Raw genomic sequence first — 22,124 nt, 5'->3', positions numbered from 1 at the left:
GTCCAAAGCCCCCCCCCCCCCCCCCCGGTTTTGCCGAAAGGGTGCGTTGGTACTTTTTCTTACGTAATATCAAAAGAATTGAATTTATATTTAACCTTCAAACAACCATTTCAAAGAGGCTATCGTCCGGATCGGTTTACACTCTATTACAACTTGGTCTACAGCCAGTTGGTCTAATAGACTGTTTAATATCAGTTGGTCTAATATATACCAGTTGGTCTAGTCATCATTTCGTCCAATTACTGTTTGGTCTAATTGCTATTTGTTGTTTAATATCAGTTGGTTAGATATGAATTCAAAACTCGTCTTTTAACCCTATAAAGCCCAAGGGGGGGGGGGGGGCACATTGTGCCCCCTACCCGATTTTCATTCGCCACTCCTTCGCCCTTAATTCAGTTTTAACCAAATTTGGTGACTTTTCTAAAAATCTTATTCCAAACATTTTGACATATGATTAAGCTATATTTGATATTGCTGGTTGCCATGGCAACAATAAAACTGACAACCATGTCAGTCAGATTTTGCATATTTTTCTGTTCCAATTCCAATTACCCATATTATAATGTATAAAATGGGCGTTTCTTGGCTGAAATTTGCTGAAGGAGCAAAATGTGAAGTAATTATGGCCCTGAAATGTTCTTCCTATTATTTCCTTTGTTTTTCTGTGACAATGCCATAAAACAGTAGATATAATAGAGGTACTTGAAAATAACAGTATTTTCCAAAGATTGCCATTCTATTTTGTGTCATTTTGATTCCTCCACCCAAGTTATACCTCTAATATCATTTGTTTATCACATTATCAATCTGCAAACTTAAAATTCCGATATTATTGGTATATGAAATATGATAACTATATGCATGTACCTATTCCTAACAATACATCACAGGTCTCATAATGTATTTCTTTATTTTGTTATGAATAGCGCCCCCATGTAGTGACCTTGAGAAATTTCGACCATAAAAAATAATGAGCTTTGACTTGCAAATCATTTGTGGCAAATATGAAAAATATTGGTCTATGATAACACATAGTGGGGATAAAGAAATTATACAGAAAAATCATGTTTTTAGCATATTTCCTATGTATTTCTTTATATTTTGGTGAATAGCGCCCTCTATGTGTCACCATGAAAAAAAAAAATCAAGTATGCGGTCATGTAGACTATGAGTTGCTCTACCCATGTGCCGAATGTGACGATGAAACATCAAACAATAACATCAAGATAGCTTGGGCTTTATAGGGTTACATGAGAAAAAGAGAAAAAGTACCAACGCACCCTTTCGGCAAAACCGGGGGGGGGGGGGTTTGGACGAAGGGTGGGGTTCCAGTCAACGCGACGCGATCCAACGCTCCCAACGCACCCTTTCGGCAAAACCGGGGGGGGGGGGGCTTTGGACGAAGGGTGGTGTTCCCATTAACGCGACGCGCCACCACCCAACCCACCCTTTCGGCACAAGCCGGTTGCTATGCGGTCCTACACATGGATTACGCGTTGCAACATCAGGGTCATGTTATACGCGCGATGACGGTGATGCTCGCGTCAGACGCGAATGCACGGTAACTGCGGCGACGCGTTCACTGTGCACAGTGGCCATGGCCACTGCGAAGCACGGGTACCCGCTAGTTATAATAAAATTGTACATCATGACTTGTTATGTGGAGCAACACTACGGATAATATTTCTTGTTAGGAACGCAAACTAGAGCAACTGTTCTCCAAGCAGAAGTGTCTGAGCATTGAACCAGATAGCCACGAGTGTATATGTTTATGCAGCTGTCATTTGTATGACGCACCTCTTGACCCCCGGGAAAAGTGCGTCATGGTCGCGTCAAGTACCACCAATTTGATGATGCGTGGTACCGTCACGGGAGCAAAATGTCCGTCACATACTGACCCATTATGTGCGTCATAGTCGGTCATTTAACCAGAGTGTGTCAAAAGGTTCGTTAATATACTAATGATGCACAGGATAGAGTGCGTTAGTGTAGGCGTAGTGCACTCGAGGGTATTTACAATTGGGAAACATGCACTACATTGTAAATACCCGAGAGTGAGCTACGCCTACACTAACGCCACGAAATAATCCTGTGCATCATTTGTTTTATAAAATGGGTCGAAAATTCGAAAACTAACATCATTTTTCAGCGTTTTTCACGTAGGGCCTACCTTTGTGGATCAAGACGTCCGAAGATGTTCGTCCCAAACTTTTACGCACGTCGCACTCGCGGAAGTCCCGCACATACAGTATAAGTATAATGGGGGGTTGGGTTTCCGGACACCCGCATGAAAACTTACTTATTTTACATAGAATATGCACCCTTTACCTTAAAGACTTGATATAGACTTCTCATATAGGCCTACTAGACAACATACTCTGAAAACGGCGTGAGAATTAACCTGCTAAATCGTTGGATTTGCTCTTCAAAGTGACTCCATGTACGTGTCCGGTCCCATAACGCTTGGTCTACTGTACTGTACAAAGTGTACGTATAGTACAGTATACGTACGTACGCCACATATGTTATGCACAAGGGAAGACAGGCCGGCCGGCCGGCAGCCCGAACTAGAAGTTGTTTACAGGATTGACGGCGCGTACGCGTATGCACGCAATTCATCAAAGGAGCCGCCGCGCGCACAGACGATCGGCAATCTACCATAGGATTACAGGCAGTGCAGTTGTACTGAAGTAAAGGAAGGAGGTGTGTCTCATTTCAGCGCTTCCTATTGGCTACATTCTTGAACCCATTTTATAATAGGACCGTCATGTAATTTTGCGAGGCTTCTTGCATGGTATCCCTCCGTAACAGAATAAAACAAACTCGCGATCGCGAGCCGGGCAAATTCACCGGCTCCTGAAAACGCGAAACTGACACAATTTTCATTCAGTTTTATTATAACATACTGATACTCACTTCATTCTCGTATGTCTTCTTTTTCTATCTGATGTCAGACTAAAGGTCTTTTCAGAAGGTTTGAGCACAAATTTGCTCAAAAAACCACACTACCAAACACGATTTGTGATTAAAATCATCACATACAGCCCGCGGCATCGCGAAGCTCGCTATCCTTCAATCGCATTCACTGCTGTAGTGTAGCATCGACCGACCGTCGACCGTGAAATCTGCTGCAAAACCATGTGCGTGATGTGGACCGTGTTGTACATGTATACAGTACAGGCGTACAGTACAGGCGTACATACACGTGTACAGAAGACGAGGCATGGCAGAGCAGAGGCCAGGCCGCGATTATTTTTTCCGTAACCCTAACCTGCCGATCGACACACAAACGATTATGGAACTACTGAGAGTCTTATTCATATTTATGAACAAAATATTTACGTCGATGTAGGGCAATTTGTTAATCAGTTGCAATACTGACAGTCTATTATTAACTTAAAATAGTAAATTCTATTCAAACACTAGCCATATAAACCATGTACCTAACTTAGGGTTTAATAAGGTTCGTGTTTAAATATAGGCAGGGGCTTCAATCAAGCTGTTTTCGAATCGGGGAAGGGGAGGCGGGAGGTTACGGAAAAAAATTACTGTGGCCATGCCAGGCCGTAGTTTCGCGAAACTAGATATAATAGTTCGAGGACATGCCATAGCAACGTGTAGGCCTATATATCAAAACACGCGTTTCTATGGGATGTCCATGAACTAGGGAACGGTTTTGAGAAATTCGAAGTCATTCGAAGTTGAAGTGGTCTTTTCCTATGCATTTTTAGGTGATCCGAGTATCCTCTCGAATCACCTTCTGTATCTGTACGGATTCTTTCTTTCTTTCTTTCTTCTTCTTCTTCTTCTTCTTTCTTTCTTTCTTTCTTTATTTCTCCCCAAAAGTTGTGCAGAGGTTAGCTCAGAAAGTGATATGCCTATCAAGTTCATACTTATACCATGTATGTATCGTGTCCCAAAGACGACAGATCTAGTTATTTTTTGTTGTTGTTCATATCTCAAAAATTCGATTTCTTATTTTTTTTTCAACTGGTATTTGGGAGTCTTGTAATATATTTAAAATGTTGATAGAAATTTCTGAATATATTCAGAAAGTACGCCTAGGCGCCTACTGTTTGGATAAACGGTAAACATAGTCTACGTTCGATACGAAGAAATCATTACGTCTTTCACTTGAGGAAAAACATACAAAACAAACAAACAAACAAAAAACACGTACGAACGAATGTTGATAGCCAAAACCAGGGAGGTGGAAGAAAGACCTCCCTGGCCAAAACTTTGATAAGTAATAAGCAGTTATGATGAGCGTGAACTGAAATTAATTGTCACGATTTTGCTGTCTAACCAGGTGATGACTGCATCTCATTGAACCTACTCGTAGTGAATTTCTCTGGGCATACGAGACCTTTTTATTTCTGTGATTGCATTTTTAATTGACTGATTAATCGATCTTTTTTTTTTTTAGTGTTCAGGGAACATAAGATATTCGATCAAGTACACTATATTCGACTGTTTGATGTTTCCTACTATGCGCCAAAAGAAAGGCTATAGAATCACGATATTTTTGCAATGATTCCTTTAATTCAACTAATGAGCTGGTTCTTCGATCGATATTTCCAGGATATTTACACGCTGTTTATTCCAGCGCGCGCATTCTTTCGTCTGGCACGCACCTGGGTGTGGCACCTGCTTTTGTGGAAATTTCCACAAGGGGAGAGAGGTGGGGTGTCAAGTTTCTTATCGAGCCGAAGAGACTGCATGTAACACAATCTCTTCGCTCTGATTTATTGTCATTCGTGCTTTCCCCTTATTCTTTGCTGATGTTGGTAAAATCAGACAACTTGTCTAAAATTTGTCACAAATTTTCTTTAGGTATGGAAGAAGAGAAAGGGGAAAGGAAAAGAGAAAAAAAGAGGAAAGAAGAAGAAGGCCAAGGGGAAGGAAGAACCTGGGGTGTTAAGTTGGATTGACATTTTCGGGGGAATTGGCGACTGTGACCTCTAAAGTCTCTAACAACATGTTAGAGGTCATTTTTAGTGTTTGGGTTAACTGGGGGGGGGAACATTTCTGATGGGGGAAATGCCTCATAACCCCCCCCCCCCCCCACCCTCTCACTCTCTCTCTCTCTTTAACTTATGTGAATTTTAACACTTCAATCTATCTTTTAGGCCCGTGAAGATTAAACCTAGCAGAATTAGATTATTATCCATAATCATATAGATCTAGGCCTTACAAAGAAATACAGTGTCACTCACGTCGTTACAAGTCGCGACGACGTGGAATCGGGGAAATCTCCACCGACTCCCGTCCTCAGATTTAGAAGACGACCCGAGGGTAAGAATTTGAGACGTCACCTCGTACTAAGCTTGACGTTCGGTCTGGCGTTAGAAAGCTGCCTAATGCAATGAAAAACCCCCACCCCATTCCTAAATAATCCAAACTGCCTTTAGAGCCACGTTCTATTACAACCACAACACACAAAAAAATGTAAATAAAAACAAACACAAAACAATAAATAAATATATATTTTTTTAAATTGTTCCAAATTCGAATAGACTAATAGTAATATAAATCTTAGGGCTTACCTTTATATCAGATGCCATGTACATGGCTTCCTGTGTTATCTTGTTCCGGTAACATGTGGGTTATGAAATTATAATCATCATGATTTAAAAAAAAAAAATTGATCAAATGGAATTATAAACACTTTAAAATTAAAGAAATCGCGTAAATCAGACATAATTTGTTTTATGTGTTTATCATTAATAATGATCAAGTCACTTGGTCTAATATCTAAATGAGACTCCATGAGTTTCTTCAGCAGTGGGCTCGCTTTTGACGACATATTTTTGTATCTTGACTCGACTCGACTATACAGTATTCGACTTGAGAAAAAGAATGAAGATGGCGTATCGATATCTCTTGTGAATATCGATACAGACCTCATTTTAACTTTCAACCAATGAAACAGCCGCAAATTTGCAAAGAATCGTTTTTCAAGTAGTTCAAGTTTTGACACGTCCGGCGCACCATGAATCGAAATGACGTCATCTCTTAGTTTGTTTGGGTTTTATCCTTCGATCTCTAACCACTGGATATAGCATAGTACCAAAGACGCTTAATTGAAAAGACTGGGAACTGCGCGATTTTCATGTACAAAACAAATGGACAGCGCGCGGTCATCAAGCGTGCTAATTAATTCATACGCGGGTATACTCAGTCGCACTTGGTGGGTAGTTTCTCAGTTATAGTGGTACGCAATTATACTAATGATGCACAGGATAGAGTGTGTTAGTGAAGGTGTGGCGCGCTCGAGAGTATTGACAATGGTGCGACATGCACGAGGCGCAGCCGAGTGCATGTTTGCAACCGTTGTCAATACTCGAGAGTGAGCCGCACCTTCACTAACGCCACGAAATAATCCTGTGCATCATTAGATTTATAAAATGGGTCGAAAACTAACAGCATTATTCACGTACCTTTGTGGGTCAATACCAGTCAGCTACATGTAGCACTCGCTCAAAAGTCAAGGTGTCCGAAGATGTTCGTCCCAAACATTTACGCACGTCGCACTCGGAAATCCCGCACACTATAAGTACTGTACGTACGTATAAGAGTATACGTACGCCACGTACTGTTATGCACAAGAAAGGCCGCCGGCTGTTGTGGCAGCCCGCGGCCCGAACTAGAAGTTGTTTACAGGATTGACAGCGCGTATAGTAGCGCGTGACGCACTTGTAACAACTGATTGAGTGCGCACTGCTAGTGTAAAACATTGTGACGTACATCAGGCCAGGGAGGTGGAAGAGAGACTCTTCTTAGTGCTTACCTGAAGAAAATAATGCACGCACACGTGACTCATTTCAGCGCTTCCACTTGGCTACATTCTTGAACCCATTTTATAATATACTAATGATGCACAGGATAGAGTGTGTTAGTGAAGGTGCGGCGCGCTCGAGAGTGTTGACAATGGTGCGACATGCACGAGGCGCAGCCGAGTGCATGTTTGCAACCGTTGTCAATACTCGAGAGTGAGCCGCACCTTCACTAACGCCACGAAATAATCCTGTGCATCATTAGTTTTATAAAATGGGTCGAAAACTAACAGCATTATTCACGTACCTTTGTGGGTCAATACCAGTCAGCTACATGTAGCACTCGCTCAAACGGTGTCCGAAGATGTTCGTCCCAAACATTTACGCACGTCGCACTCGGAAATCCCGCACACTATAAGTACTGTACGTTCGTATAAGAGTATACGTACGCCACGTACTGTTATGCACAAGAAAGGCCGCCGGCTGTTGTGGCAGCCCGCGGCCCGAACTAGAAGTTGTTTACAGGATTGACAGCGCGTATAGTAGCGCGTGACGCACTTGTAACAACTGATTGAGTGCGCACTGCTAGTGTAAAACATTAGCCGGGTTCACACGTACAAATTAGCGGGATGACGATCGCGATGCTCATCCCGAGTTTTTTTGCGAGCGTCCACACGTACCAAATTAGCGGGATAGCGATCGCGATCGGTATCCCGCTAATTTGGCGAGCGTCCACACGTACCGAATTATCCCGCTAATTGCCGACAGAGATAACAACAAAGCCTGCAAACTGGGTCACACAGCGCCCTTCTCTATCACTGCTTGCGCGCACTTACCTTTGTCCATTGTCTTTTACGCGTCAGTGGTGTGGTTCGCGCGCTGTTGTTGTTGTGCTCCAAAGAGGTGAAGGACCTCTTCGCAGAGGCCTCGCTGTTGTGATGTGCGCATTGCATGATGGGATGTAAAAACTCGAGATTCTAATCCCGACCGTTCACACGTACCAGCGCGCGGCCAATTATCCCGCTAATTGGTGAACCAGCGCAAGATTTCTTGGGATTAGCATCGCGATGCTTATCCCGCTAATTTTCGGGTTTTTTCTGTCCACACGTGCAAAAAACTCGGGATGACGATCGCGATGCAAATCTCGAGATTTGTATCCCGCTAATTGGTGTACGTGTGAACCCGGCTATTGTGACGTACGTCAGGCCAGGGAGGTGGAAGAGAGACTCTTCTTAGTGCTTACCTGAAGAAAATAATGCACGCACACGTGACTCATTTCAGCGCTTCCACTTGGCTACATTCTTGAACCCATTTTATAATATACTAATGATGCACAGGATAGAGTGTGTTAGTGAAGGTGCGGCGCGCTCGAGAGTATTGACAATGGTGCGACATGCACGAGGCGCAGCCGAGTGCATGTTTGCAACCGTTGTCAATACTCGAGAGTGAGCCGCACCTTCACTAACGCCACGAAATAATCCTGTGCATCATTAGTTTTATAAAATGGGTCGAAAACTAACAGCATTATTCACGTACCTTTGTGGGTCAATACCAGTCAGCTACATGTAGCACTCGCTCAAAAGTCAAGATGTCCGAAGATGTTCGTCCCAAACATTTACGCACGTCGCACTCGGAAATCCCGCACACTGTAAGTACTGTACGTACGTATAAGAGTATACGTACGCCACGTACTGTTATGCACAAGAAAGGCCGCCGGTGTAGCGGCAGATAGCGTTCCGCGGCGTTTTTTGTTCTAGAACAGTATCCGCCGGCAGTTATCGTTTCAATCGGCAGTTATCGTTCCGACATGGGCTGAAATCTGCCGCGATTAGTGACGGCAGATACTGTACAGCGGCGGATTTTGTACGTACAGGCTACTACGTTGTAATAGCGTTGCTTAACCTGCCGCGTGCACGTGATCTTCGTCAGGGACTGTGTCGAAAGAGTTCCGCGCTGCGCGGATTAGGTTCCAAGTGGCTACTGCAGCCATTTTAGTAAGCAAAATGCTGCATGAATCGTCACGAGATGGAGTGAATTCTGCCTCCCTATGAATACACAACAGGGCGGACTTATTCCTCTCTTTGAATACGTTACAGGGACTCACGGTTGACATTTTTATAATCTGTTGATATTTTTATAATCTGCGGACATTTTAGTAGGCAAAGTGCTGCATTCACCTAGGCATGATACCTGCACCATGTGCACTGGAGTGAATTCTGCCTCCCTTTCATTTTCTCGTTTGAGGGGGAGCCGAGGGGAGGGGGTGGGGGAGGGAGGGGGAGGGATCATAATGCTATTCAAAAGCATATATCTATAAGATAATTTCTCGCATGGCTACGAAAAAAAAGATACGTGCGGACCAGAGCTAGCTGTTGTAACCTCGGAATACCGGTCTGGAGTGTAAGTGGAGGCAGCGAAACAGCAGCAGCGAGGGGCGGAAGCAGCAAATATAGAGTTATTGTACGTGAAACTCGAAATGGAAGCAGCGAACAAGCAGGGGCGCATTGGCAGAATCAGCGAAAAGAAGAAACCACAGTGAGAAGCAACGATAGTAACGATACCTGCGCTTCAGAACAGTATCCGCCAGTGTTAGGACACGATCTGCCGGCGGATACTGTTTTAGAACAAAAAAAACGCCGCGGAACGCTATCTGCCGCTACACCGGCTGTTGTGGCAGTCCGCGGCCCGAACTAGAAGTTGTTTACAGGATTGACAGCGCGTATAGTAGCGCGTGACGCACTTGTAACAACTGAGTGCGCACTGCTAGTGTAAAACAATAGCCGGGTTCACACGTACAAATTAGCGGGATGACGATCGCGATGCTCATCCCGAGTTTTTTGGCGAGCGTCCACACGTACCAAATTAGCGGGATGGCGATCGCGATCGGTAGGCCTATCCCGCTAATTTGGCGAGCGTCCACACGTACCGAATTATCCCGCTAATTGCCGATAGAGACAACAACAAAGCCTGCAAACTGGGTCACACAGCGCCCTTCTCTAGCCGGGTTCACACGTACAAATTAGCGGGATGACGATCGCGATGCTCATCCCGAGTTTTTTGGCGAGCGTCCACACGTACCAAATTAGCGGGATGGCGATCGCGATCGGTATCCCGCTAATTTGGCGAGCGTCCACACGTACCGAATTATCCCGCTAAGTGCCGATAGAGACAACAACAAAGCCTGCAAACTGGGTCACGCAGCGCCCTTCTCTATCACTGCTTGCGCGCACTTACCTTTGTCCATTGTCTTTTACGCGTCAGTGGTGTGGTTCGCGCGCTGTTGTTATTGTTCTCCAAAGAGGTGAAGGACCTCTTCGCAGAGGCCTCGCTGTTGTGATGTGCGCATTGCATGATGGGATGTAAAAACTCGAGATTGTAATCCCGACCGTTCACACGTACCAGCGCGCGGCCAATTATCCCGCTAATTGACGAACCAGCGCAAGATTTCTTGGGATTAGCATCGCGATGCTTATCCCGCTAATTTTCGGGTTTTTTCTGTCCACACGTGCAAAAAACTAGGGATGACGATCGCGATGCAAATCTCGAGATTTGTATCCCGCTAATTGGTGTACGTGTGAACCCGGCTTCTGTCACTGCTTGCGCGCACTTACCTTTGTCCATTGTCTTTTACGCGTCAGTGGTGTGGTTCGCGCGCTGTTGTTGTTGTGCTCCAAAGAGGTGAAGGACCTCTTCGCAGAGGCCTCGCTGTTGTGATGTGCGCATTGCATGATGGGATATAAAAACTCGAGATTGTAATCCCGACCGTTCACACGTACCAGCGCGCGGCCAATTATCCCGCTAATTGACGAACCAGCGCAAGATTTCTTGGGATTAGCATCGCGATGCTTATCCCGCTAATTTTCGGGTTTTTTCTGTCCACACGTGCAAAAAACTCGGGATGACGATCGCGATGCAAATCTCGAGATTTGTATCCCGCTAATTGGTGTACGTGTGAACCCGGCTATTGTGACGTACGTCAGGCCAGGGAGGTGGAAGAGAGACTCTTCTTAGTGCTTACCTGAAGAAAATAATGCACGCACACGTGACTCATTTCAGCGCTTCCAATTGGCTACATTCTTGAACCCATTTTATAAATCCAATTAATGTACAATACAAATGGACGCGTGCGCAATCACCCATATATTGCGCAGTGAAACTTAATCATGGCAAGGCGCGTGATCAATAAATTCGACGCAACTGATTGGTGATTGATGCGCTTATTTCTTTTGTCACTGATTGTGTTTTGGCGTATTGTGGCATTGCCTATTTTTCATGTACACGAATTAATCCTTATTTTTCTAAAATATTTTGTTACGATTCAAGCACTTTATATCACAAAAATCGTGTATAATTTCAAAATCTTTTAAAGATAATATTAACACCATTTATCTTATAAATAATCAATGCTTGCGGGCGGACTGAGTTGTGTTCTTAGCTCTGTGATTATAGTTCTGCCCGATCAGTCAGGCGCAAGATCGATTTACCGATCTTATGGAAAAGAATGGTTTTTGGCTGTTTTCAATCACCCGCCGCGTGATGGCGTAGAGATCGTGCTACATAGACTCTACGCAGTCGTTTATTCAAAACAACCAAAAACATCAAAATTATTAATCGATCTGCACGCAAGAATGATAGGAGTTGCGTATACGTGAACGGGTGACATGGTAACTTCATTCTCACACACACACACACACACACACACACAAACACACACACATGCACAGAATATTTCTCAGTATAGTTTCTTTTTGAAGGTATTGCAGTTTTGTTACGTTATTAGTAGTATACACACACGCACACACACACACATACATACATACATACATACACACAAACACACATATTTTTAGTGTCTCAATATGTAGCGCTTTTATTCTAAGACAATGCAGTTCCATTTCGCGATTACTATGGTCCAAAAACTACCTGGCCTGATGTGCATGCTTGGTGGGGGGGGGGGGGGTCAAGCAGGAGAAGCAAACCCCATAATTTGAAAACCAAACAGGGTGTTGACCCATACGCAGAGCGGGAGATGTTTTTAGTACCGTTTTAGAATGTTTTCCCCTGCTCGTTTGTCATAATTCAATTGCATATCTTGGTATATGGGTCATTCCATGAAGTTGGGTACACAAAGTGTGACATGAGGCTCAAAATTTCAAAACTAATGCAGAGCTTAGTTATTGTCATCTCAAGAAACATAGATACATGGAGTATATCAAACAAACTATTAGAAGTTTGAATCTTGCAGCGTAGCCACTACACATCATCACACATTCAAGATAACGCCCACTTGTTTCACATGTAACAGGGACACCAACCTTCCAATTTGATCTGAAGAAAATCTGCTTTTTCTCTTAGTTTGCCACAAGATATTTATAAATCAAGAAATATTTGGAAAGTATGTTGTGACTCTTTCCACACCAGCAACAGCAAAAAATACCAATCGAAAGTTAAAAATTTTAAAAATCCTACAACATTTTCTTATTAGAAAGGTCTGCAGACAGTTTTAGGGGTCAATTTTGAAATTCAATCTTAATGTAAATATATCTTTGAAATGCTGCACAACTAATACTGGAAACAGGGTGAAGTATAAGAGGACATGCTAATGCCTAAATAGGATCAGAAAGTGAAAAGGTTAACAAATACAAAAAGACTCTATTTTCCCAAAACCTTGTTTGAGGTTTCACATGTAACGATTACACAAAGATTCCGGTGTCCTGTTACATGTGAAACACTGAAACATAGTCCTTTTTGTTAATATTCTTTGAAATGAAGCATGAATAATTCAGGAAATATGGTGAGCCATAGGGGGACATGCTAATGTTTATAAGATCAGAAAATAAATATGCAAAATGACATACAAAAATGACTACTTTGCCCAAAACTTCATTTACGGTTTCACATGTAACAATTACACAGATTTTCTGGTGTCCTGTTACATGTGAAACACTAAAATAGTGTCCTATTTGTTAATATTCTTTTAAATGTAGCATGAATAATAAAGGAAATAGAGTGAAGCATAAGAGGACAGGTTGATGTTTAAATAAGATCGGAGAGTAAAGATGCGGACATACAGAAAATGACTATTTGCCCAAACTTCATTTTAAGGTTTCACAGGTAACAATTACACAGAGATTATGGTGTCCTGTTACATGTGAAACAATAAATTTGTCTCTCGATTTATAAGACTTTCAACATTTTTAAATTTCAAGTAATGACTGAGAATAATTATATAAAGATATATATAAGAATTTTATTCTTATAATTATAATGTATTTGTCCCAAAGTTTATTTGGTGGTTTCACATGTAACAAAGACACCAAGATACCGGTGTCCCGTTACATGTGAAACACTAAAATAGTGTCCTATTTGTTAATATTCTTTTAAATGTAGCATGAATAATAAAGGAAATAGAGTGAAGCATAAGAGGACAGGTTAATGTTTAAATAAGATCGGAGAGTAAAGATGCGGACACATATACAAAATGACTATTTGCCCAAACTTCATTTTAAGGTTTCACATGTAACAATTACACAAAGATTCTGGTGTCCTGTTACATGTGAAACAATAAATTTGTCTTTCGATTTATCAGACTTTCAACATTTTTAAATTTCAAGTAATGACTGAGAATAATTATATAAAGATATATATAAGAATTTTATTCTTATAATCATAATGTATTTGTCCCAAAGTTTATTTGGTGGTTTCACATGTAACAAAGACACCAAGATACCGGCGTCCTGTTACACGTGAAACATCAAATTGCTAGTTTTACTCAAATAATGCATGTATCTCATTATTTTTGTTTGATTTTCTTCAAGAACAGCTTTTAATTGAACAAAAATAAGCAATCACATGGATAATTTTAATTAATTACAATCGTTTACCCTTCTTTGAAAGATTATCTTTCCTCCTACACAATGTACAGATTACAGAAAACTTGATGCATGTAGTCTGGGTAGGCTCAAATTTAATGTGCATGCCTATCACAATGACATATTGAACGACAGAATTATAATTTTATTCATTAATTCAAAATGAAATTCCCAATATCTTCAGATTTTGTTACAACTCATATTCACATTTTCTTGCATGTTACCTTACTAATATTTTTGGCACTCCAGTTCTTGTATTGGTTTATCAATGCGTTTTCAAGTTACAGTGACTTTTATATTTACATCCATATTTTTGCATGTACATTATATTGATACTATTTTATTACAATACTTTTAATTTTAGTCACATAGTGCCTGCATTTTGCTTTTGTTCAAGTTTTGAAGTTATTACAGGAATTCTAACTTTGAATTTCTTTGCCATCACCGTTGTGATGAACACTACATTTTTTAATACAGGGGAATCTTGTTATAAAGAACAGTAGAACACTGATCTGACGAACTCCACTACTACAATGTAATCTTTCTTGTCCCACTTCTTTGTATTCTTTTGTGTTACTAGTAGAACATATTTACAATATAACACACTAATTTATATGGTCTTAAGGACCTCACTATAATGAAGTTCCCTATACTCATAATACTTATGTATAATAGCCCTGATACTATCAAGGATTCAATACAGCAATCTAACTTTGATGGTCCCAAGAAATTTAAGAATCTTGTTCTCGGTTCCCCTGTATTGTTAACTTGTGTCATTCTATTTAGTATTAAAGTAATGTCACATAAAAACTTGATTTCTGATTAGCATACAAATATCAATTCTATTAAATGAATTAAAAATTAAGTTCCTAAACCATGAATTATAACAATATCTTGTTGATTTAAGATTTTCCTGTTTCTCATGAGTTGTCAACAGTTTTTTATATGAGCATGTGTGTTTGTTTTTCAATCAATGTTTTGATTCAGAATTCAAACTTCATTTTTCACATGAAAAATTCCAAATAACCCATACTTTCATTTGCATTTTGTTCTAGTTGAGGCCACATGCTACTAGCTCCTCAGCTGATGACTGCAGCGCAGTCCTGCACGTCTACACTAGTGCTGTAGTAAAAAGGTTAACAAAGCAGTAACCAAACCGTCTTTGGTCAAAATGGTTTGGGTTTGGATAACTGTTTTGATTCTCATTATGTTCTGAAAATATTATTACAAATAGAATTACGAGTAAAATTATCACTATAAATATTACCTGCAAAATAATGAAGGAATATGTACAACCTGTATAAAAATTTGTACATTATATGACCGAAACACAACCATATTTTTGAAGTAGGTTAACTGGGTTTTAAAATAACCGAATACTACAGCACTAAGACTCTACACTGAATGATGTGCAGGAGATCCTGGCCAGTAGTGCCTCATAACATAAAAGGATCGAAACAGCTTCGGCATTTGCTAATTTTAATATCTTTCATGGGAAGAATGAAAAAAGGCAAACATACAATGGAATGAGATACGGAAGGTGAATTTTCACCATTAAACATTGTATTTTATTCCTTACATATACTCTTCCAATAAAACATTTTAGAAAATTTGAAGAATGCCAAAGCTGTCCTGAGGCTGTTTTAATTCACATATACATGTTCCTGTTCTAAAATGCAGCATCCTGTCCTACTAATCCTATTCTTCAAGATTGATGAATGTGTCGATTCTAGTTGCCAGTGAACGAAAAGTGTTTTCTTCAAATCCAAGATGTCTTGAGGACACAGGAATTGGTGGAGAGGGGAAGATGGCAAAGATCCCAGTTCTCCGAATCCAGTCTTGCTCCGGTTTGTCTGGCCAAGAGTACTTGTTATCACCCTTATTGAGTAAGAAGTTGATATGTGCATCTTCTCCTTTCAGCTCCAGGACTTCTCCGACCCACCACGTCTTACCATATACAACGGCAACAAAATCCCCAGTTTGAAGGTCCTGAGTTTGGCGATAAGCTGTATATATGAATAAAGATAAAATATCTAAAATTATAAAGTAACAATGCTTTTGCAAAATAGAAGAAAACTGTCACCAATAGACAATTCTCAGATAACCAGTACTGCACGTAACATAATCAGTAAAAGGATCTCCAGTGATCTTTAATATGAAAGAAGACATACATCCTCCTGCATTCAGACATAGTTATTCTGAAAGAGAATTTTGATCCACAGAAAAACTCATTTGAACAGAATTGAACTGGTATGTCTCTCCATAAATCTTGTAACAGCCTCCCTAAATATGCATAAAGTGGAGGTGTGATTAACTTGTTGGGAAAAAAATATCCCTTCACATGTACATAATATATTGCATGTGCAATTGGGTATATTAACTTTAAACATAAATAACACAGACATTTTGGGACTAGAATTGGGTGCAGGTGAGCATGTGTCCCACGTGTGTGTTCATGCTGACTCCATGCTGTAAGTGCACGTGGATACATACGCATTGCAGTGGGTGAGGTCACTGAGGTGTTTAAGTGCACATCAGTATTTTGGTGTGGGTGGACTTAAGCGTTAAAAATGGGGACATTTGCAGGTGTGTGTTCATTTGTGAGGTATGTATAAATGTGTGTGTGTGCGCATGTGTTTGGGTTCATGCTGGTGGGGTTCCAATCCATGTGCGCTATGATTGTTAAAACCTAAATTGCCAAGAACATCAATACATGTGCAGGGACCAATTTCAATGATTAGAACAAGTAAAATCTTAAGTACATTTGTTAACATTATACCACTTGCCATTTTTTTCCTTTGTATATCAGAAAATTTGAAATGATTTCTATGCTTCAGTGCATGATAGTAAATTATTTGAATCTTGAATTGAACTTTGAAAGTTGAGATGTAAAAAATAATTTTTACAAACCTGTAACATGAACCCGAGTGCCAGCAGTAGATGGCGAGTGAGAAGTAGGGAGTTCCATGTGAAGCTGTGTGTCACACGTTGACGAGTGAGAGGTTTGGTCTTCAACATGAAGCTCAGTACCAGTAGACAGCAAGTTAGAAGTTGGGACTTCAACGGGAAGCTGTCTGTCAGACGTAGAAGGCGGGTGGGAAGTTGGAACACCTATGACCACGTTATCTGTGAAAGTTGAAGATTATACATAAAAAAGACCTTAATGGTAGACAATGACTTTTGCATGAAATTTGTCAGAATTAGTGGGAACACTACAGTATTCAAGCAGACAATATTGTGAAACCTCTGTGCAACTTTATTTATGGAGTTAAGTTGAAAACTATGATTCAAATTATTTTGGTATATTTATTATAAGGCCTTACATTTATTCTAGACTTAGTCTACCTTTTACAGACCTGTTTGATCGATTGATCATGTTCATGGTATATTTTATCACTAAAAATACAGCAAAAAGAAATAAGTGAATTCTTTACTATGACATTCGTATACCTACTGACATTATTATTTGGATTTTAAGTATTATATTACAGTCCCCGAACGATAAATGCACTGTTGTTGCTTGAATGCCGACTACACTACAACTGTTATCTTTTGAATTCTACACAACTTTTGATTTCGAAATTTCACAGATATTGCCCAAATACTAATATCTTTGGTTTCAAACAATGATTGGGGCATTTTGTGGGCTCTGCAAAAGGCATTGGCTACCTTAAATGTTTCATCCGAGGGACAAATAAACTGTTTTTCATATCGCCAAAATTAACTCCCTAATATAAAAAAGGGTTGAAGAAAACATAAACAGCGATATTACTGATTTGTACAAACCGGTAACATGCAGTTGTTTCACAGGTGAAGAGGAAGGGGAGGATTCGCTTTCCCAGTAATCATCTGCATCAGTCATGGAAGACGGGCCGTCAGCATCCAAGTCATCATCTGCAACAGTCATGGAAGACGGGTCTTCAGTATCACCTGTATCTGTAAAGAACACCTCACACTTACACAATTTTGCTGTTGTACCACTCTGTAACGAACAAAAACATTGGTCTATCCAAAGAAAAATATGTACAGATAGTGCGCACATATTTAACTCTGTAGTATAGAACAACATTTGGTCATCGTGGCAGCGTATGGCAAGACAATGGTGTAATGTGCAGCAGCAATTCATGAGTTATAAGTTTAAGAACATCTTTCAAAAACCCTGGACTTACAGAAATATATGTTAAAGGCATTGGTTAACAATGAATCCAGTTGAAAAAAATCTGAGCTACATGGTCCCACGTGCTACTAGTAAATCTGATATAGTGTAGAAATGAAGCCCTGCAAAAATTGCTGTGAAAATGATAATTTAAATACTACTGCAAAAATGTAAATTTGCAATGACTGTTTTACGATGCTCAAATTTCCCCATTGGCTATAGTGTTGAATAAACTGTTACTGAAATGGTTCATTCTTTATTCATAGAAATCTGGATAGTGAAGGCAGGATTTTCAAAACTTTTATATTCTTGGCCGTTTATTCATCCACTTGAACATTGTTACACTGCTTAGACATCGCAGTTGTACAATTTTTTAAATCGACCCACAATATTAACCACTGACTTTAAAACAACCAATGAATAAGATGGGTCTGTTTGAAAACTTTCTGCTTGGATCACAAATAACTAGCATTAGTCAATAATACTAAATGAATATATATATTGGCAACCTTCTAGGTAAATATTAAGGTTAATTTAGTTCTTACCATGAGATGTCTCAATCGTAGCAGCAAACAGCTTTTCACTTTTCCAGTCATCTACAGTCCCTCTGCTGTCACACTGCTGATTCCCGAGAACACAGCCTTTACAGAAACAAGACAGGTTCCTTGTCCACAGCCGTCCACTGCTTTCACCCTTTACACAGTGCAGTTGCCTGGTGCCCTTGATGGTCTGGACGTCCTTGTGATCTCTGTTGTGATTCATTTCCTCTACGAAGAACACTTTCCGTTGAAAGTGGAGACATTCGGCTTGGCTTGGTTGTATTGTCAATTCATCTTGGCAGAACTCATATACATCTTTTGCATTGTTCATTACTTTACGCCCAGAACTAATAGCTAATGAAGCTTGTCGTTTCACAACAGCCGTTTCCCCATCGCTCGGACCTTTCCCATGTCTGGCACCAAAATAGTGATGCTCTACTGGAACTTGGTAATGTTGCTGTGCAAGAGCAATGTCCTTGAATGGTCCTCTACTTTTGTATTGGGCTGCACATTGATCTGTAAATCTGATGATCTTGTCAATTTCCATGTTTTGCCGGAGATGCTGTACTGCCTGTGACATGAACTGGTGCACTGCATGATATGTATGTCGATTATCGCCTGTTATGAAGACGAGTGACTCCTGCATTGTCTCATCACATGTTGGACATCTGTGATAGCAAACAATAGGGTGGATTGTGACGTTTGTGTGATACCAATGTGCGCTTTGTATTTCGTCTTGGTACTTGCATACAAAGTTCTCTGCAAAGTCCAAGACCATGACGACCCAGTTGTTTGGCATGTCCTTGGTAAGTGTAGCAAACTGCTGAGATTGCCAAGACGCACTATGCAGATGCTTACTGATAGTGACCGTCTCCCCTTCAAGTTCCTCCAGACATTGAGATACTGTCCCGTCGTTGGTGACAATCTGTTGCTTGGTGATCGTCTTCCCATTCTCGTCCACTCTGACCCGAATCCATTTCTTCCATGTCATATGCTTAGGGCCGTGTTTTTCCACCAGCGGTCTCAGGTAAGATCTCAACAATTTGGGACCACATTCTTTGCATTTCCTCTCGGAGCAATGTCGCATGTACGTCTTCGCTCCTTCAGACTTGGGACACATTGTGACGCGATTCACTGAGTGAACGCCATCAAAGAAGGACTTCATTCCGTAACTGTGTGCTAAATTATTAATTGCTGTTGCCTTCAACTCAATATTTGTGCAGTATTCGCACAAACATGCCCTGAATTTGATTGATCCTTGGAGCTTTACATGATGTGGCCGGAGGCTGTAGAATGTTTTTGCACCTACTTTCATGTCTGGATTCTGTGATTTGAACTTCAAGAACAAAGCCGCCACTGACTGTTGAAGATATCGAATATTTTTCATGGTCTTCATGGATACCATTTTCTTATCAGGCAGGTCGATGGCTGATTCTTCGTAGAACGAGATGACTGCGCTTGCTACCTCTGGGGACAGCTTTCTCTTGTCGTGCATTTGCTTCTTCTTGCTTGCCGAGGAGATGATCTTGCGGCCCATCTGCAAGAGAGCCGATCCTTTTTTCTGAAGTCGGTACTTGCTCAAGATCTTTAGTGATGCAGCAATATTCCTTCTTTTTTCTAGGTCTTTCTTCTTCTTGCTCCTCTTTAGTCTGCCCATTTCCTCACTAATGCTTGATGTCAGGAGATTTTGGACTTCATGATGGGCATCCTCAAGGCCAGTGTGCATTCCTCTCTTCTTCAGTGCTGCACGCTTTTTTGGAGAGGACTTCTGAAATAGATCTATCATCGTAGAAACACACTTTTCTCGGTCTTGTGGCATAACTGCCCTTACTCTCTCCAAACTTTTTCTTCTAGCCGAAGAACTTCTCACGTCACATCCTGCAGATGAGAGTTTCTTGCGAGTGACTTCCAACTCCGCATGTTTCTGATCGAATGCCTCTGCAATTTCTTTCAAACGTTCCTCTTCTTTCTTTAGCTCTGCTTCTCGAGCCTTGAGCTTCTGCGATTCAATCCACATAAGCTTTTCTTTTTCTTTTTTCTGCTTGTATTTCTCTCGTCGCATTGCGTTGTATTGCTCATGTTCTTCTTTTGACATTGCTGCTCGTCTCTCTCGCTTCTTTCTTGCCTGTGCTTGTAATTTTTCTTTTTGCCTTTTGTCTTGAGCTCTGGTGCTAGGTGTTTGTTTCATTTTGTTTGATTGAAGCCGTAGTTGCTCCTCCTTTTTCTTTGCTCTCATTTTCCTCATTCGCAGAGCTGCAGTCGCATTACACCGCTTCTTTTGTTCTAGGAACTTTTCAGACTTTTCCTTCTCTTCAGTGGAGATATTTCTCTTCTTTAAGGTGGACTCCGCTAGGGACATTTCGATCCTCTGTAACTTGTTATATTCCGCAGCTTTTTTCAACAATTTTGTGTATTCTTGTGGGTTGTTGGCCTTCAACTTATGTCGCCACTTTGTTGTTCGGGAAGCAGCTTCATTACTGTTTACTAACTTTACTGTTGACTGTTTTTTTGAGGGCTTCCGGGCCTCCGAATCAATACTACATCGCAACCGAAGATGGAAAGGCTTTTTCTTAGCCATGTCTATCGGTGTTTAACCAGCCTGAACTTGAAGTAATCATAAGTTGGAAGGAGGGGGGGGGGGGGGGGGGGGGGCTGTAGGGGGGAAAAGACAACATTAAAATTAAAATAAAATTAAAACTGAAATGTAGTTCAAATATGATTTGCAGATTACAATATATATTCTGGCAACCTTCTAGGTAAATATGAACACTACATTTTTTAATACAGGGGAATCTTGTTATAAAGAACAGTAGAACACTGATCTTTATATCGAGTTTCCACTGTACCTCAAATTTATATTGGGTTGTATATTAATGGCATTATTTGAATTGTATTTTGAAGGGTGCCCTCTGCGATTAAATGGTCATTTTTAAACTTAGAAACACTAGCGAAGTAAACTTCATGTGCAAATTTTGCCGTTTGTAAGATAGACAGAGACTAGTGTCATATTAGTAGTAACTTGTATGGTTGAGGGCCCCTAGTTTCGGTAAACTAGCGATTGTCAGCCTCCTTAGTGAAATATTTTATTTTCTAAATGACCTAAAATTTAGCTCAGAATGTGCTATAAATCCTGCATATTGACATCGTGTTGTCACACTCTCGATGAGGTCATCCCATACGGAAATATCGTCGAGAATAGCGTGCGACGTTCTTCTGCATGCGCCTGTCCTTGTGGAACCTTGTTCTCAGCAAACTATCTCACCAATAAATTACGTTTGGTTTATGTGGTGATAACTCAATAAGGAAGTCTTATACTACAGCAAGAGGTCATACCAAGCCCCAAGGAGGTACTAGGCAAGCGTAGTACCTCCTTGGTCATACTAGTCTAGACTCGATACTACTAAAGGGCGCTGATGTCGTCGTTTACCACCAGACTTCCATGTGTAATCAACTACATGTATTTACTTACATAAAAAGACACGAGTGGGACTAAAGATGCAATATCATTACGAATTACTTTACTCGCGCCGATTGTGGTTTTTTTTTTAATGAAATATTCTTCGAGGCTCTGCCCACACAATTTCGTTAACTGTGGGTATAATCTACGAAATATCGATCATAAAGTGTAATATAAGTACGATACGATCATGTCAGAACATGAGAAAGATAGCTAGCCTACCTTGTCAAAAGCGACACGTCGTTTCCATCGTAACAGCTGCCCACGAAACACAAAAGCGGCTTGAGCTGTTCTAACCGGTCGTCTGCAAGCCGATCGCACTCG

At 40.8% G+C, this 22,124-nt stretch overlaps 1 protein-coding gene across 1 annotated transcript; it reads right to left on the bottom strand.

The window, feature by feature from the left end:
- Positions 1–13,976: 13,976 nt before the first annotated feature.
- On the bottom strand, positions 13,977–20,969 carry LOC139715841 (uncharacterized). The gene is made up of 4 exons (XM_071627377.1): positions 18,350–20,969; positions 17,435–17,584; positions 16,559–16,774; positions 13,977–15,654 (listed from the first exon to the last, which is right to left on the bottom strand). Exons 1-4 carry the CDS (start codon positions 20,919–20,921, stop codon positions 15,347–15,349), a joined length of 3,246 nt encoding a protein of 1,081 aa, XP_071483478.1. The 5' UTR covers positions 20,922–20,969; the 3' UTR covers positions 13,977–15,346.
- Between the last annotated feature and the right edge of the window lie 1,155 nt (positions 20,970–22,124).

This window comes from Diadema antillarum, unplaced genomic scaffold, assembly GCF_040938485.1.
Source record: "Diadema antillarum isolate AM-2024a unplaced genomic scaffold, OU_Dant_1.0 scf00000056, whole genome shotgun sequence".
Lineage (NCBI taxonomy): Eukaryota > Metazoa > Echinodermata > Echinoidea > Diadematoida > Diadematidae > Diadema > Diadema antillarum.
Note: the sequence above shows the minus strand (reverse complement) of the source record. Positions and strands in the feature narration are given on the sequence as shown.

Excerpts from the sequence above, each read along its gene's own strand:
- LOC139715841 (XM_071627377.1), bottom strand. The coding sequence starts at position 20,921 with ATGGCTAAGAAAAAGCCTTTCCATCTTCGGTTGCGATGTAGTATTGAT. Across the intron at positions 17,585-18,349 it reads TACGATTGAGACATCTCATG|ATACAGGTGATACTGAAGAC; the intron begins GTAAGAACTAAA and ends TGTTCTTTACAG. Across the intron at positions 16,775-17,434 it reads GAAACAACTGCATGTTACCG|ATAACGTGGTCATAGGTGTT; the intron begins GTTTGTACAAAT and ends CAACTTTCACAG.